The sequence below is a fragment of the Dermacentor variabilis genome, chromosome 1, assembly GCF_050947875.1.
Source record: "Dermacentor variabilis isolate Ectoservices chromosome 1, ASM5094787v1, whole genome shotgun sequence".
NCBI lineage: Eukaryota > Metazoa > Arthropoda > Arachnida > Ixodida > Ixodidae > Dermacentor > Dermacentor variabilis.
In genome coordinates this window covers 205,605,933-205,621,731 of record NC_134568.1, presented here as the reverse complement: position 1 = coordinate 205,621,731, position 15,799 = coordinate 205,605,933, and the positions used below count along the sequence as shown (strand labels likewise).

Below are 15,799 nucleotides of genomic sequence, written 5' to 3'. Positions count from 1 at the left end.
ATCAGTAAAAATAAGAAAGTAACCATGCTTGGAATTCTGTAATGTGCAACCTGAGCTGTAAACCCAGCAATGCCAGTTATTAGTTGATAGGATGTATTGAATAAAATATGTCAGCAGCCACTCCCCAGTCTTGCAAATAGGGACAAAAGAGAGATGTGCCACCGTCTGCTCTGATATTTGATGTCTATATCATTCGAAGCTTTTCGGCACTCAGTAGTCATCATTGTCACAAAACTAATAGTCAAGGTATATTAGTAATGTTATTCATAAATGAATACAGTATTGCTTCCTTTACGCTGAACACTCAAGTGCAAACCGGTATGTGTAATATATTGACTGTCTGCTGGTCTTTGGTGAACGATAGCGTGTTGATTTTTCAGTAGCTGCATTTACATGAATATGACAATGGCCCATCACATTGCATTTACCGCACATTGCATAAATGTAAACTGCAGTAATGTGCTAGTAAGTGCATGCAGCACTGACGTTAAGACGTTTACTCAACTATGTTACGTTGAAAGAAGGGTGGCAGATCGGCCTAATTGAAATTCCAAGAATTTTATTGCAAGAGCATATGGCGCAAAGCAGTAAAGCAGGACTATGATAGACAAGGATGAAAGGCCTGACATGTCTGTGATGGACACAGAAAAGCTCAAAATTCATTTGATAATGTATATCAACATAGGTTTGTAATAGAAGAAAAAGAATCTTGCCTCTTGCGAAGCATGCCTGTATGCACTATGCATTTTTCCTTTGTTTAATTAAGGGCAGAGAACAAAGTAGAGATTGATGTCTCTTTGGTCGTTATTGTTTGTTGTTTCTTTTAAAAGTGTAAATAATGCCTGCCAAAGAGGATTTGCATAAATGAGTTCATCACGACTTGCGAGCAACTGTGACATTAATGTTCTCGGGAGGGATTTTGCTTCTTAAGTACATTTGTGTATAAAAAGACCAATATGCATGTTCATTATTTGGGAAAGTTACCAAGAAAATCTCAACTTTGGGCTGCCAGACAGCAAAAACCCTGATTTCACCTTGGTTTTCTTTTTTAAAAATAACACCAGATTTTTACCCCCCCCTCACTTCCCCTACCATGAATTTAAAAAAAATGTATATAATACCCAAAAATGAAGGACCCGTGGTATACTTTCTTGCTGACACTCATTGCTGCTGATGCATAGCTAGAATAATCCTGCTTATGAGAGGCCACACAGTTGTGACGTTATCATCATCATCATCGTTTGCATAACAAAGGTTGTGAGAATTCTACAGAATTACAGATAAATTTATGAATAGAAAACTAGGTAATAGTCGCAAGCAAACTTGCTTACGAAAAGGAAGTTTTTATTTTTCTACACATAAATGATCACCCTCTGTTTTGGTACAGTGCTTCCGGTAGTACAGTGCTTCTGGTGAACACATGTTAATAAAGAACTGGAATGCCAGTCTAATCCTGGGCTTATTCTCTAGTAGCTGTCTGCAGCTACTGCTGGTAGTGTGGGGCAAATTTCTCCCATGTGGTTGCAGACTGCGGCTTCCTTCTTACATGCAGTGATAACACTGGCAGTGCCAGTACTGCAAAGCTTCAGAGGGCAAGGGCCGTCATCAACATTTAAAAGGTTGAAATGCTGAGGATACAATGAGACCTGCAATGCAGGCTCATGGCCTGAAGTCGGCTTTGGTTGTGGGAACAGTGGGGCATGGTGGGAGGGGGCAGCTTTTCAAAAGTGTTAAGTAGACAATCATGAATGTCATTGTCTTGATGGAAAACAATACCTGAGCAGCAGTGCTAAAAAAAAAAGATACAAGAACACAAAAATGAACATTGTAACCATTTTATTAACTTCTGAATGCTTATTGCTCAAAATCTAACAATATATACAGGCAGAGCATTACAGAGCAATAAACAGAAAATATGTTGTTGAACCTTGAGCAATAGACATACACTTGTTAATACAGTGCTTGTGACATTCTTGTGTTCTTGTCTTGTTTTTTTGCACAACGCTGCCCAAATATTTCAACGCAACTGGCCCATCAACTCCTGCTTGAGGAATAAGTGAAGAAAGAGAAAAAGACAAGCTCTTTGGCAGTGAGGTCAAATTTTTATCTAGTTAGTCTTCAAATAGCCACTTATGATACTTATAAACTTGGTGTAAATATATCTTCAGTGTGAAAGGACACCGCCTTAGACAGGTTTCTTCCTGCAACATTTTTTTTTTTAATAACATTTTGTACCGGGAAATAAGTTAAGAAGCTGCACTTCACCAACTTTGAGGTAGTTCTTGACATTTTGTCTGTTGCAGCACTCTGAAAGCTGCCCATCCCTTCATATGAGAGAAGTGTCTCATCACTGCCTATTACAAGTTGTCATGCTGTAGTTTCACTTCTTTTTTCCACGCAGGTAGTTTCCATTATGGCCAACAGGTTTTAGGTGTGCAACTTGCAACACTTACTTCCTCTGCTGCCTCCTTCTCTCTTAGTTGTTTCATTTAAGTGCTCATCCGAGACATCTAAAGGAGCTTGAACAATTTACATTTGTTACTGGTTTAATTCTGTCCATGACATGAAAGATGGTGTGGATTTCGCATGACAGAACAAAAGAAAAGAGCGTAATTTTCAATAGAATGGCATGTTTTTTTGTTGTCTATGATTGCGTAATATTAAGCGCTGTTGTTAAGGCAACACATTATGCATCTATTTTTAGTGCTTAGAAATGTTAGTAGGTTCCTTTACTTAACAAAAAATGGCTTGACGGCATCTCCCTTTGGTAATGCCAGAGTCCTTTTAATAGTTTTTTTCTTTTTTCTCTAGTCATGAAATATCTGTGGTGGAACTTTATAGGGCTACCCAACAGTGCAGAGTCATTAACCTTTTATGGACAAGTTTTGCCTACAAGCAACATACCAGACATTTTTTTTTTCATGACAAGTTTCTGTATTTAGTATGAATTTTCTGGCTAATTAATTTTGGCCAACACTAAATGGCAGGCAGCAAGCGCCATTTGTTGATTTAAGGAAGGAACAAACGAGGAGGAAGAAGTTTGGCATGCGCCTCAAATTTTTTTGACAGCACAGTCAGGAGAAACAGAGCGATGCAGTACCTCCAACTGCAGTGGCATCGCACACATGATGTAAGGCAAATGAAATGTCTTGCCTATTGTTCACATATGAAGCAGAGCTGTCCGTACAAATTTCAACCGAAGCCATAGGTGGCTTGGGGTGAAGCCCACTTCCTGTTTTCTGCCTGCTGTTTCCTCCCTATTGCTGGAAAAGCTTCCACAAAATATTTTTCTTATTGATTATGCTGATTCTTGACGTGCGATGCACATTTAGAATGAGAACCCATAATTTTTACAGGCATTTATATGTCCCATTCATTAAGGGTTAAGAGGGCACTAGCCGTCAGCCAGAGTAGTCTTACTTGTGCACATATTCACACAAAGCTGCGATGTTTATACTTCCTACTGTAGTGTTAAAGAAGACAGCACAATCAGCAGCACATTCAATTAATGAGCTCAAATGACATGGCTCTTTAAATTCAACACTGTTAGAAGCACATTGAATGCAGAGCTCTCACTTTAGTTACAATTTAGTGACTAGTGTCGTATCACAAGAATTTTTCCCTTCTTCGGTAACTGCATCTGCTAAAGGCAGGGCTAAGTTATAAGTATGTTTGGAAGCTACTAAGGGTAATAAAATTGAAATACCCCTCTTTAGTGTGCTTCAGGTTGTTTTGGATATGAAGAGTTGTGCCATTTGTTATTGTTCATTGAATGCACCATGTCGTGTACTGTCTTCTGTAAAACTGCATTAAGAAACCTTACACAGCTTGCATAAATTTGCCTGCATATTAGCCTCCTCTGGCCTATAGCTATTGCCCTCTAGATGACATTGCACTGCGTTGTAGTTACGTTGTGTCACACGTGAAGCTTTCCTACAGAATTAGAGTCTGAACTTGAGCTTGTTGGCATGACTTCATTATGGGGAAACAGCGTGAAAAAAAGTGAGACAAGACGACGAACAGGAGCAGCGGCTCTCCTGTTCGTCTTTCTTGTCTCGTTTTTTTTTCCGCACTGTTTCCCCATAATGTTCCTATAGTAGTTGCGTGACTATTAAAAAAAAAAAAAAACTATCAAAGAGATGTGGTACTACAATTTAGTCGTACATTTCCTCTTTGTGTACTTTAATTTTTCTCTGGTCTTCTGAAAGGTGTATCAGTGGTGCTCTGAAGTAGTACAAGAAGCAACAGCCTATTATTTCTTGCTTCATTTGTTTCTGTTTTCCTCTGTAAAGCAATTATATGTTGCATGCATGCTTACGAAGGGTGTTATAAGCGTTAGATGCTCCATTAGCCTGTGTGCAAGGCAATGGGGGTATTTGCTTGCTAATCATGCTGTTTAGTAGCAAATCTGTGCAGCTGTAGGGTTCTTGGCTGTTTTGCAGACTTGAGCAATAGTGCAAGCTACAGAGACCTGTCCCGGCCGTTAGGCGCATTGTCTGAAAAACGTCTCAAGAAATTAAAGGCAAGTCTTCTGACAACACTGCTGTACCACATTACTGTATCAAAATTTTGACATATATTGAGCAATCTTCAAAGTTTGCAAAACTGTTCTGAAAAGGAAGGAAAAATTTTGTATTTTGCCCATATTAAACAGAAATAAACCTCTTTGATACAGCCCTTAGGAGACACAAAATTGATTTGAATTAGCCAACTTTTAACGAAAGTTTTTAACAATCATGGGCAGCTTTCTGGAACTTTTGAGCATGGTTGAATTAAAAGGCAGCCCTAAATAACCAATTTCAGAGTAATGGAAGTTGTGCATCTAGCATTCATATATTGTCGAACCTTCTGACATTGGAAGTTTTTTCTAAAACGGCTCTTTTGAACAGTGTAGTCCAATAGCAGCTGTTCTGGATATCTTGATTGGTAGATGAGGCAGTTCCGTCACAGCTGTAGACAACCAATTCCAACAGTTCTGAAAATTATTTTTATGCCGTCGTAGATGACATGAACCTGAATTATTTTCAGCTTGCCACTGGTATTTGTCACACATATAAAGAAAGTTGTGGTTGCTGTATTTATTGTGAATGGGAATTTGATGAGAACACTAAGAAAAAATTTACACTTTCCTGTTACCCCTTTGAGAGTCACAATTTTGGGGAACTGCATCCCCCCAGGGTCACATCTCTTTATTGCAGGTTTAAATTCTTCAGAGGAATGTATTGCAAGAAAAAACGAGTAAATATTTGTTTAGCGACAAGAAAGGGACAAGGTTTTTTTTTAATGTGTGCAGTTTTATACATTGTTTATTGTTAAATACATCATTAATAAACTAGAATAAAAATTCTTTTTCTAAAAGCGATAATATTCACACAATTAATTTTTATGCATTAAATAGGTTTGACACAACTAGGGCTCATATTTGCAAACATTCCATTTAACTTTCAATATTTATTGTGTTGCACTCGGGATAAAACCTCAGCAAGGACGGTCGTGCGGCGGCCTCCAATCTACATCCGAATCAATGACCAAGGGCCAGAAGAATGAAAAATGACATGTATAATTAGGGAATATGGCCCTAGGGATGCTTGGCCATAGCAAAAGTGAGGCAGCGCCGGAAAGCAAGCTCATCAGTGTGCACCTTTTGGGGGAAAAAAACGATGTGAATGAGAAACTTGCAGTAATTGCAGTTATCGCTAGACTAGCTCTCATGCACCTTACAAGAAGAGGCGCATGAGTATCAGTATTACCAGATTGTGAGTGCCTGCCTGTAAACGAAAAAATCGCACATGCCTGTGGAAGAGCAATGTGGGCGAGCATGTTGCCATAGCACTTTGATAAGAAACGAGATAGATAATCAGTTTTCCTGATGGCCGTAACTGGAAACGGCATGTGCAAGAATGCCAATTATAAATTGCATAAATGCGGGCATGACCATATGGTAGTGAGGTAGGTGTAGCGTGAATACTCTGAAACTGCCATGGTGCCAGACACCATAGAGTGAAATGGAAAATCAGTTTTGGTGGAAACTGAGAGGTGGCAGCACAATAATGATTTTTTCTAGAAGTCACAGAAGGTTGCAGTAGCTCTGAAGTGATGTTAGACGGCGCTTCGCTCCGAAAAGGCACATTAGTTTGGTTGCCACCGTGCATATATGACTGTCATCATTTGGGATTTCTTTCCACGACCATACATCTACAGTGGTGACCCTGAAAAGGTTAAATGAAGTAGACAGAAGCGGAGTTCACATGATTTTACCACACTTTAGCTGGATGGGTGTGCTTAAACGTACGCTGATGCTGCTTAATGAGCTTACATAGTTGGTACTATATGCTGAAAGAAACAGGAGACCACCTATTAGTAATAGTTCACTGCTGGTTAATTTTGGTAAAATTGTTCCTTTAGATAATGACATTCTTGTTGAATGCTTGCTTCTTCATCCCAAATACAGTTTTTTACATTCATATTTGTATATACATGTTTGTATGACTGAACCAAGCTATACACTAGAGAGAAAAACGAGTTCAATAGCCTCAGTGTCGAGAGCATGATACAGCCATAGGCCAAATTGTATGGTTTGCTGCTTCATTTGTTTGATGCTTAGCACTACCTGCCAGCTAGTGTAAAGTATACTTTGTAGCACACTGTCTTATTGACATTACAGGAAGGGCTGCAATTGACAAAAAGTTCATTTGCTGTGCACAAGCATTTTGGAGTTGCTCATGTGGCCATATGAACAGCACTTGGCCACATACTGTTTCTGCATAAAGAAAATTTGTGTGTATTCATTGGCCACGTGCTGAAGAGGCGCGGTAAATGTCAGCAACTGTGTCTGCCACTTTTCATGACAAGGAGGCATGCAGAGCCCTCTGCATAATGAGAGTCTAAAGGTCAAGTTAAATAGTGATGACATCACTTTATTGCTTACTTCAGTCAGATGGTTTTTCATCTAGTTTGCTACACCACAAGGTTCCAGTGTCACATGAATGCTCAAATTTGCTAAAGCATATGTGTTGCATGACGAGCACTGTTATGTTCTGAATAGCAGAGGTGTCTGACAAGTCTGTATATTAAAACAAAGATGTAGCTGTTCTTAGTACTATGACAGTATGATTTATGGGGTTTTAGGCATTATGTTGACCATAATTTACTTTTTTTTTATGTGAACAGTGAAGCTTTTATGTACTTGTGCTCTGGTTACTGTTTAAAACTGTTTATTGTGCTAAAGTTATCATTCATCCCTGACGTGTATCATATCCTGTGCATTAATGTGTGTGTGTTTTCACATTGTATATTCAAGCATAGTTCACTTGTATCGGAGCATGATGCAAGAATATTGCTCCAATCCCGAACTGCACCATGCAAGTCATGGTGCAGTTTGGGAATGGAAGCATTTTGCACTTACTGCTTCTGATAGTTTTAGTTCCTTAGTGCGGGCTGTTTTTAGGAGCTGTTGCGAGGTTCTCATAATCGTGGGGATTATTTAAATGTATCCATGAGTCAAGTGTTCATATTTACTGTTCACAGTAATTAAGCTCACTGGAGTTTGATCATGTTTAACTATATGAACACAATAGAAATACTTCTAAGCTTGCATAACAGAATTAGGAAACTGTAATAGCTTGGTTCTGAAGCTAGAGATTGTGATGTGTTATTTTAATGCTTTTCTTAGTGCACTCTATCTGCCATTGAAGAAGTACACTAAACACTGAGAAAATGGAACTCTTCTGCAACTGTCAGTTATGCCAGCAAGCATTCAGGCATCTAAGCCTGTCATGAAACTTGAGGTAATGTTGATTTTTTACAGTGATAGCTGTTATGAGCTTACTCCCCTAGTTGTGATATGTGCCAGTGCCTGTTGGAATCCCAGGGTGCTTTGCCTGAATGTTACAAAGAAAAAAAAACTCAGTGCCCCGCGATGATTCAAATGGCCTTTCGAAGATTCTACCTACCGCCGATGCTGTAGTGAAGCATACTGCTGCTGGGCAATACTGTGCCTGGCCGCTTGAGCGCTCATTAAAATTATTAGCTGACATCATGCTCTGCAGCTTATTCATAAATCAACACCAAGGTGAAAGAATATAAATGAATCAAATGGCAAGACGCAAGAGGTAGGGTAGGAAAGAGGAATAAAAAAGAATTCTGTCTTTCTGTTTCATCACCAGCATGTGCCACCTCCACAAACGAAGACAACTTGGAATAGAGGCATCACTGACTAACATTTTATTCTTCTCTATACCCTTTGTGATCCTTTATACTATGCCTTTGTACTATACATTCCTTTGTATTTTTCGTTAATGTCAATATGTTGTAGCTACTGCCTCATCACAATTTCTAGGGCCTAGTCAAGCTGCTTAAACCAACTTCTTGCTCCGGCATCCGTTTTCACTCTGTACTTTAAAATAAATAAAGTGATCTGAAAATTTGAATGAGATGATGGCAACAAAACGAACAAGGGAGTGTCATGATAGATAGAACAACAAAAATAGTATCACTAGAATTAGGTTGGCAAATATCGGTGCAATCTATTGGTACGAATGAGAAGTTTCATGAACACAGAGCACGATATTGTCACCTTGTAAGGACGGTGAAGAATGAGAAGCACTGTCAATAATTTGAGTTAAAAATTAAACTATTTATTTTGCAAACTTGTTTTCAGAAAGACTAGCAATACTCAAAGCCACTGCAGTGGGCATGGTGGCCGGTCGTCGAATCTTGCCTCGCTTATCAAGTATATTCTCTATTCATGTATATATATCGCGGCACATTTAAGAGTTATCGCTAGTGCTTGTATACATTGAAGAATGTACAACACTATTCAGGTCGATTGCAGTCTGATTACACAAGACTTTTTTGCCATAGAATCGGCAACAACGTCCAGGCAATTTTGGTTACAGTAGGTGTGTCTTGCACTGAGTGGTAACTGGATAATAGTGATCCGGTGAAAAATGGTTGCAAGCAAAAAGCAGAACAGTGTATGCATGACAATATGGATGTGCTGCTAGATGAAGTGCCACCTCTTGATGAGTTCCTAGCTATGGTCAGGCCACTGGTGTGCTTCGGAAATATATCGAAGCATGAATATAGCAGTTGCTTCAATGTCTGTATCTGTATAAACAACTTATGCTAAAATGAGTCAAGAGCATACCTTTGCAACCTTGCATTTGTACTGTTTTCTTGAGGTAGAAAAAGCAATGTTATGTATGTTACACCTCCACAGGCCTATATGTTTGTCAAGCATGTAAAAAAATATATTTCTGAATTCTGCAAGTCTTAAAAGTGTGTTTACTATGTAGGATCGCTATGCTGAAATGGCTGAACCCAAGTTCCTGTATGGATCCCACTATTCTACTCCTGGCTTTGTGCTCTACTACTTAGTGCGCAAAAGTAAGTGGGTCAGTCTTGTGTAGGTAGGCTTTTTGTGAGTACAAGATGTACAGTGTGCCTACTCTGAATGTGGCTGTTGCATTTTACTATTGGCTTGTGGTGTTACCGTGCAATATGTATTAGTGTAGTTGTTGGCTTCCTTGATAATAGCACTCCTGATAACACACGACTTTCCAATTTGTTTGCAAATGTTTGGTGACCCTTGAATTTAGAATCAGTATGGGGTACAACATCTCCATTCAGTGACCACTTACTGCAGAGCGGAGGAGCTACTTAAGCTCGCGGGCTGTTTCACATAAAGTTTACTCTCTATCTCTCTCCCCATTCAGTGCCACTTAAAGAGGCCCTAAACCACCTCTCAGGATTGGTGAAGAAACATTCGACAGATAGTGTACACTACTGTGAACGTCTCAGCCTAAATTCGCAATCATGCACAGCATGTAGAGCTCAAAGAAGAGAGCAAAGTTGCCTTTTCTTCAAAGACCCTCTTTTCAAACAGGCCTTCTCCTCACCCGTTTCATGAGTGTCAGCGGTTGCCCTTTGATGTCAAGGGGCAGATTCCCATAGTGCACTGCCGTTGGCCAATATTTGACGTCAATCAAGGAGGGTGTGTGGATCACTGCACTTTTTCCTGCTTTAACTGTGTGTAATAGCCAATGTAATGAATGAAACAGGCTGAAGTAAGCTAAAATCTGCATTTCAAATATCTATAAAGATTATGCACCCCAGAAGAAGCTGATTATCGTCTGTTCATGCTTGGCTGCGCCTGCCCACATAGGAATGTAACTTTGGCCACATTGCTTATCAGTGCCGTAGCCATGTATCGTTAGCTTCGATTAGTTTTGGACACTCAACTAGCCTCGAACTGCATGAAACTTAAGCCAAGATCACAGGTGTATGTTTGCCAGCATTTGCTCACTCCTGGCCACTCCTGGCTACCGTGGCAAAGATTGCTTGATGGCAGTTCAAAATGCGCAATTCGGGTGTGGCTACCATCCGTCAATTAAGCTGGAGCATGACAGAGCCAGTCCACAGCAAGTAGCATGGCCAGACTGGAGCGCATGATTGCAAACACACACTACAGCCCTGTCCTGCACGTAGCTGCATCTGCCGAGCATGGCCTCCAATGTCGAAGGCTATGTGCTGCGCAGTGTAGATACCGCAGCTGCCACGGAGTGCCATGACGAGCCCTCTCACCGACGATATGCTCCGAGAACTTGCGTGCTCTGATTGGTCTCTGTGGCTGACAGGCACGTGAACGTGATAAAGATCGGGGGCCTGAGTGCCCATCTTGCATCGAGAGAGTGCCATGCATCCCTTAACCAAAAGTATCTTCGTACCGAAAAAAAATAAATAAAAGGAAAAGAAAGGGAAAAAAACGAAGTGCCCAACTTCTGGGCAGGGCCTTGTCCCCTTGCCGTCCCCCCTGTCTAGCTGTGAAGCCAAAAAAAGTGAGAAAATGGTGCATCAGTGCGATAACTGCCTCTAATTCCGCTTACACTTAAAAGATTAAAAAAGTAACTGCAGTAGGAGATTTGTGAGGCAATGCTTTTTAAGGGGTATTAGCACAAGGGACATTTTCACAGGTGATATAGCTGTAGTCTAGTGAAGTCAGCCGCTGCGAAAAATTCCCCGTAGAAGTTCCCTGCTCAAACAGGAGAGGCAACTGAGGAAGGATATCAGTGTTAGCAGACTACTCTGGCGGCTTCTACTCTTGACACCACTTTTCATTTCTTCAAATTCACCTTGTATGCTTCAGATGTAGTGTCCGAAAGGAACGGGAATTGTTCAACCAGCAAAAGAAAATCGTAAAGTGGCATCGTCACTTAATTTAACCATCACAGGGGCACACATGCAACGCGCCTTCCCAACTGTGACTGGGCTGCCAACCATAACTATGAATCATTTATGATACTGTCACCGCCCTCTGGAGCAGCAACTTGGTCAAGGTTCCCAGACACCAGCACAAAGTTCCACTGTCTTCCCTGCCAAGTGGGGATTGTTTGTTCTGTGCATCAGAAGGTTCTCTCTCTCCGGTGATACACAGCGGCAGCACCCATCTCGCAAAACTCTTCATGTCATTGTCACGTGATGCGCACTCCCCATGCCGACAACCGGGATTTCTTCCCCGTGTGAATACCCCTTTAATAATGAGGCCATTCTATGATTAATTTGAAGAGTGTTTTAGGGCCCCTTTGATCCTGCCTTTTCAAAATTTTGTTTGAACACATTGCATCATCAGTATCATTAAATACGTACAACTGCAAAACATGTTTGAATTTCTCTGTGATTGCTGCTGCACCAACAAATGTGGACTCCACACCTGAACTCTCAAAAATGCTTCAAATATGTAAACACAATAAACTATTTTGCATGCACTGTACTTACTTGAAAAAGCTGCCCTATGGGAATGATTACTGTAGAAAAAGAAAGAAAATAAAAATTTTACAAGGCAATTCAACCTTTAGTTGAAGTTGATTAAGGACAATGTCTTCCTGAGTGAGTTGAGGGTGAGAATGGGCCGTAGTCACTGTGCATGGCACTCTTATCAACGTCGCTCCTCGCATGACGGGTGTTTGTGGATCGTTCGACTACTTCAGTTCCTTTTTTTTTTTTTTTTTTTTTTTTACTGTACTACCTTCAGGATCGGCCCACATACACATGAGAACAGCCCACGAAAAAGGCTAGAATTCCAGATAACTGATACGGAAAAGTGGGGGTAACTCACTAAGAAAGACATTGTCTTCAAATAGAAATAGAAACAAGACAACCCATGATGTGGTCATGTATTGGTGTTGTGAACGAATGCGCAGACATTTACGTTCCAGCTCTTTTCTCTAGCACACTTTGTGCATATTAATCAACTTTGTACCATTGTTACTTAGCCCTACCGGAAGCTTTTTACGATGTGCAACATGTTTTAAACATCATTAATATTTTCTCTAGCGCTTCTGATTTTGAGGCATTATCCTGGTATGCACTATGGCACATGCAGCATCTAAGTCTTATAAACATATCCACCTCTGATGAGTCTCCCTTATTTATACCTCACAACCAGATAGTAGTTAAAAATGAGTGAGTGTTGTGATTAGTAAATTATAAATATGACCTTATCATGAAGTCATTTAATAGTGCGAGGTGAGACTGCAGCATGATGTCATATTACTAGTTTATATGAAACTGTAGCAGTTAGTAATGAAACAGCTTCTGTAGTATCGTGGAACTTTGGAGACCTTTCTTGAGCGCATCTCATAGGCACCAATTTCTGCATTGAGCAGTGGCGTGCCTCTGTGTAACCAAGCAAACGAGCAAAGTGAAGGACGAAAGAGCGAACACAGAGGGCAGCGGGGGATGAAAGACTGCGATAGCAAAGAGAGCGTGAGGAGGAAAGCGGAGGAGGATAGCGCAGTGGAACCATGAGGTGGAAAGCAGAACAGGGGTGCGATCGGAGATGGTTGTTCGGCGCGTTCGTTCGGTTACCGGCGCGTGCAATTGGCCTACTCCGCGCCGACGTCACCAGCCGCGGGGCGCGGCCACGTTTTTTGTGACGTCAAAATGACAACACGCTCCTGTCAATCATCCTCCCACCGAGCATTTCGTCTGCTAGGCGCCGAACCCAACGGGAGCTGTGAAGTTTGGAGCGATCATACGGCTTCGCATGGCACGTCTGGTGGATTGGATTGGATCCAACAGGTGGCCTTTCCGGCTGCGGAATGGCACGTTTGAATCCAATCCATAGTTTAATTCGAGAAAATGGCGCTTCCGTTGGGAACTTGGGTTGTTACGCTGGCGTTTCTAGAGAAAGGAGGAGAGCGGGTGGCGGTGCGAAACGCGTTTGAAGAAATGGCAGAAAGTGAATTCCGGCGTCGTTTTTGTTTCTCGAAACAAATAATTCGTTGGTTGTACAGAGAAATCGACAACATCATTGGTGCCAGCGAGCCACTGGAATGTTGTCGCTGCCTCTTGAAAAGTGCGCCACTCTTCCCGTTGTTGTTGTTTTTTCTTTTTCTTCTCGCTGTGCGCGACACCACCTAGGGACGACGCAAAGAACCTAATAGTTATAAATTGCAGTAGTCACACATACTACTATTTGAAAACGTGTTTGGGCTTGAGTAGAAAAAATACATTTTTTTAGATAAAGATTTAATTCATTTGGAAGACGAGAAACATTTGGTTTTGTAGTATACTGTTTGCAAGCAGACGAGAAACGACGGAAGTAAACTTCCGGGGAGGTAACCGCTTCCTGATTGGCTGCTCTCTCTGTCCCGCTGTCACAAATTTTGCATACTGCAACTTTGTGACGTTGCAGCAACTGAACAGAACGCGTATCAAACAAAATATCTCCGATCACGCCCCAGGAGGGTATGGCAAAAGTGGGAGAAGAAAAACTTAGTGCTGCACAAAATGTGTTCTGTGGCAACAGTCGGTACGAGATGGCACTAGAGTAGCATTTGTCCTCTGTTCACCGATGACGCCATCAATAAGGCATGCGGCGAATGCGTCCACTGAGACCATATATGGAAAGAAAGCACTGCATGAGCAGAGGCCTGCCTGTGGTGGCTGCTGTGAATCTTGCCCATGTGTCGCCAACGCACCTGCCTCTCATGATCTGCCAATAAGCGAGGCAGTCATGCCACACTTCACTCCGCTTGCAATGAGCCGCACGAGACAGATTGTCCACACCAGCCAATATATTGTGACATGAAAACACGTATAGAGCTGCGCTCAAATTTTGCATTAGGGAGTATCGTAATCGCCAGTGAATGTTTGGTTCTTGGTTCTGCCACCTTATGAGCATTGGAGCAGCATGGGACTACCAACAGTTGGAGAAGCCGTCATTTAATATGCAAGACAGATTTCGAGGAAATAGTCATGAAATATGCCTTGCCACGGTAGCTAAGAGGCTATGGCATTCTGCTGTTCATGGGTTCAATTCAGAGTCATGGAAGCCATATTCTGATGGGAGCAGAATGCAAAAAACGCTTGTGTACCGCATTTCGAGCGTTCAACCTTGAACGTTCAAGAACCTCAGGTGGCCAAATTACTAGGGGTTCGCTAATACCAAATAAATAGTATGTTTTGAACAGAATATTCACTCGGATCAAGAAAAGAAATTCGAACAACCAAATATTTAATATCAAGAAATTTAACACATACTTTTATGCTTCCAAATGTTGTGTAAAAAAGCAGTGATGCACATGCTCAGGAGGCTAATTGCATTGCTTAACAAGACTCTTACTAGCTGTCAGTAGCTTCGGTACCTATGAATTGAGATGTATAGTATGCTGTATGCTTATTAAAGGAAATGCCAAATTAGTATGCTGCCACTGACAACTACTCCGTTCATATACGAAGGTCTGGAAAATATTTTTTAGCGATTGAACGTCTGTCAAATACAGTTAAGCACTTTTTTCCCTCTAAAGCTGAAGAAATAGCAAACTTGTACTAAATACGATTGGGTTCTCAGTTTAAAAGTGGGCCATACTGTGCTTTATGGTAGTCTTCTCTTGCTTAGAAGGTATTGTTTTCCATTTTTCTTCCAGAAAATGGGAGGGATTTTCCATCTTTATGGCATGTGGGATTTGTGGGTTATCGTCAGCTCGTTAAGGTCAATATGCGCGTCAGACAAAAGCGGGGAATGTGCATCATGTCATTTGGCACCGCTCCACGCGGTCTTCGATGCCGCGCGCATCAAGCGCACTGAGCACCGACGGTACAGAGTTCTCAGATTGGGAAGCCCACGACAAGTTTGTGCAATGTCAGCCCCTCCTCCCCCCGTTTTTTGGTTCCATTTCAATCTGCCTTTTGTGTAAATGCGTCTGCAGCTGGGGGTCAGTGCACTGTCATATAATATTTTCGAGCCCACAATGTAAATCCAAAGCTGTTCTTCTGACAGGTCACTCAATGCTACGAAAAGAGACCGTTGTGCGCCTACGAACGGCATTCGGAAGGAGGGGCCACTGAACGGTATTTTGCAAAGATGGTGGCCGTGAACATACAAGGGTCATCTCGTGCACTCATTTTTGTTGGCCAGGCGGTTTGTTGACTTAGTAAGAGTTGTGCAACTGCTGTGAATAGATCTGTGTTGATTCGGTAACCTTAACTTTAGTCGCCGACACCTGACAGCACAGCTCCTATTGGGCCTAAGCTGCTAGACGCGCACTGGTTGTTGTGGTAACATGCTGCAAACTGTTGTGGAAAGCTTGCCACTAATATGTTCTTACGGGAGGCTCATCAGTGATTGGTTGCAAGATCACGCGTATGGGTTAGATTGACGGCCATTGAAGTGGCATTCAGGTCTGCAGTCAGCCAACCAGCAACTACCGCGAGTACGCATGCCAAGTTCATCCGTGTGCTTGCATGTGGATAGAAAGCTCCGAACTACACGAATCTGCATATGTGAACACTGAAG

General features: G+C 41.6%; 1 protein-coding gene across 4 annotated transcripts in view; it reads left to right on the top strand.

Moving 5' to 3' along the window:
- LOC142591222 (protein FAN-like) overlaps nucleotides 1–15,799 on the top strand; it is a 116,637-nt gene that overhangs the window by 44,838 nt on the left and 56,000 nt on the right. For all 4 annotated transcript variants that reach the window (XR_012830408.1, XR_012830411.1, XR_012830413.1 and 1 more), the window contains exons 14-15: nucleotides 4,443–4,522; nucleotides 9,297–9,387. Coding sequence is in view for 1 of the 4 variants with exons in the window: in XM_075703582.1 (XP_075559697.1) it covers nucleotides 4,443–4,522; nucleotides 9,297–9,387 (171 nt within the window). In the remaining 3 variants the exon portion in view is untranslated. The remainder of the gene's footprint in view (nucleotides 1–4,442; nucleotides 4,523–9,296; nucleotides 9,388–15,799) is intronic.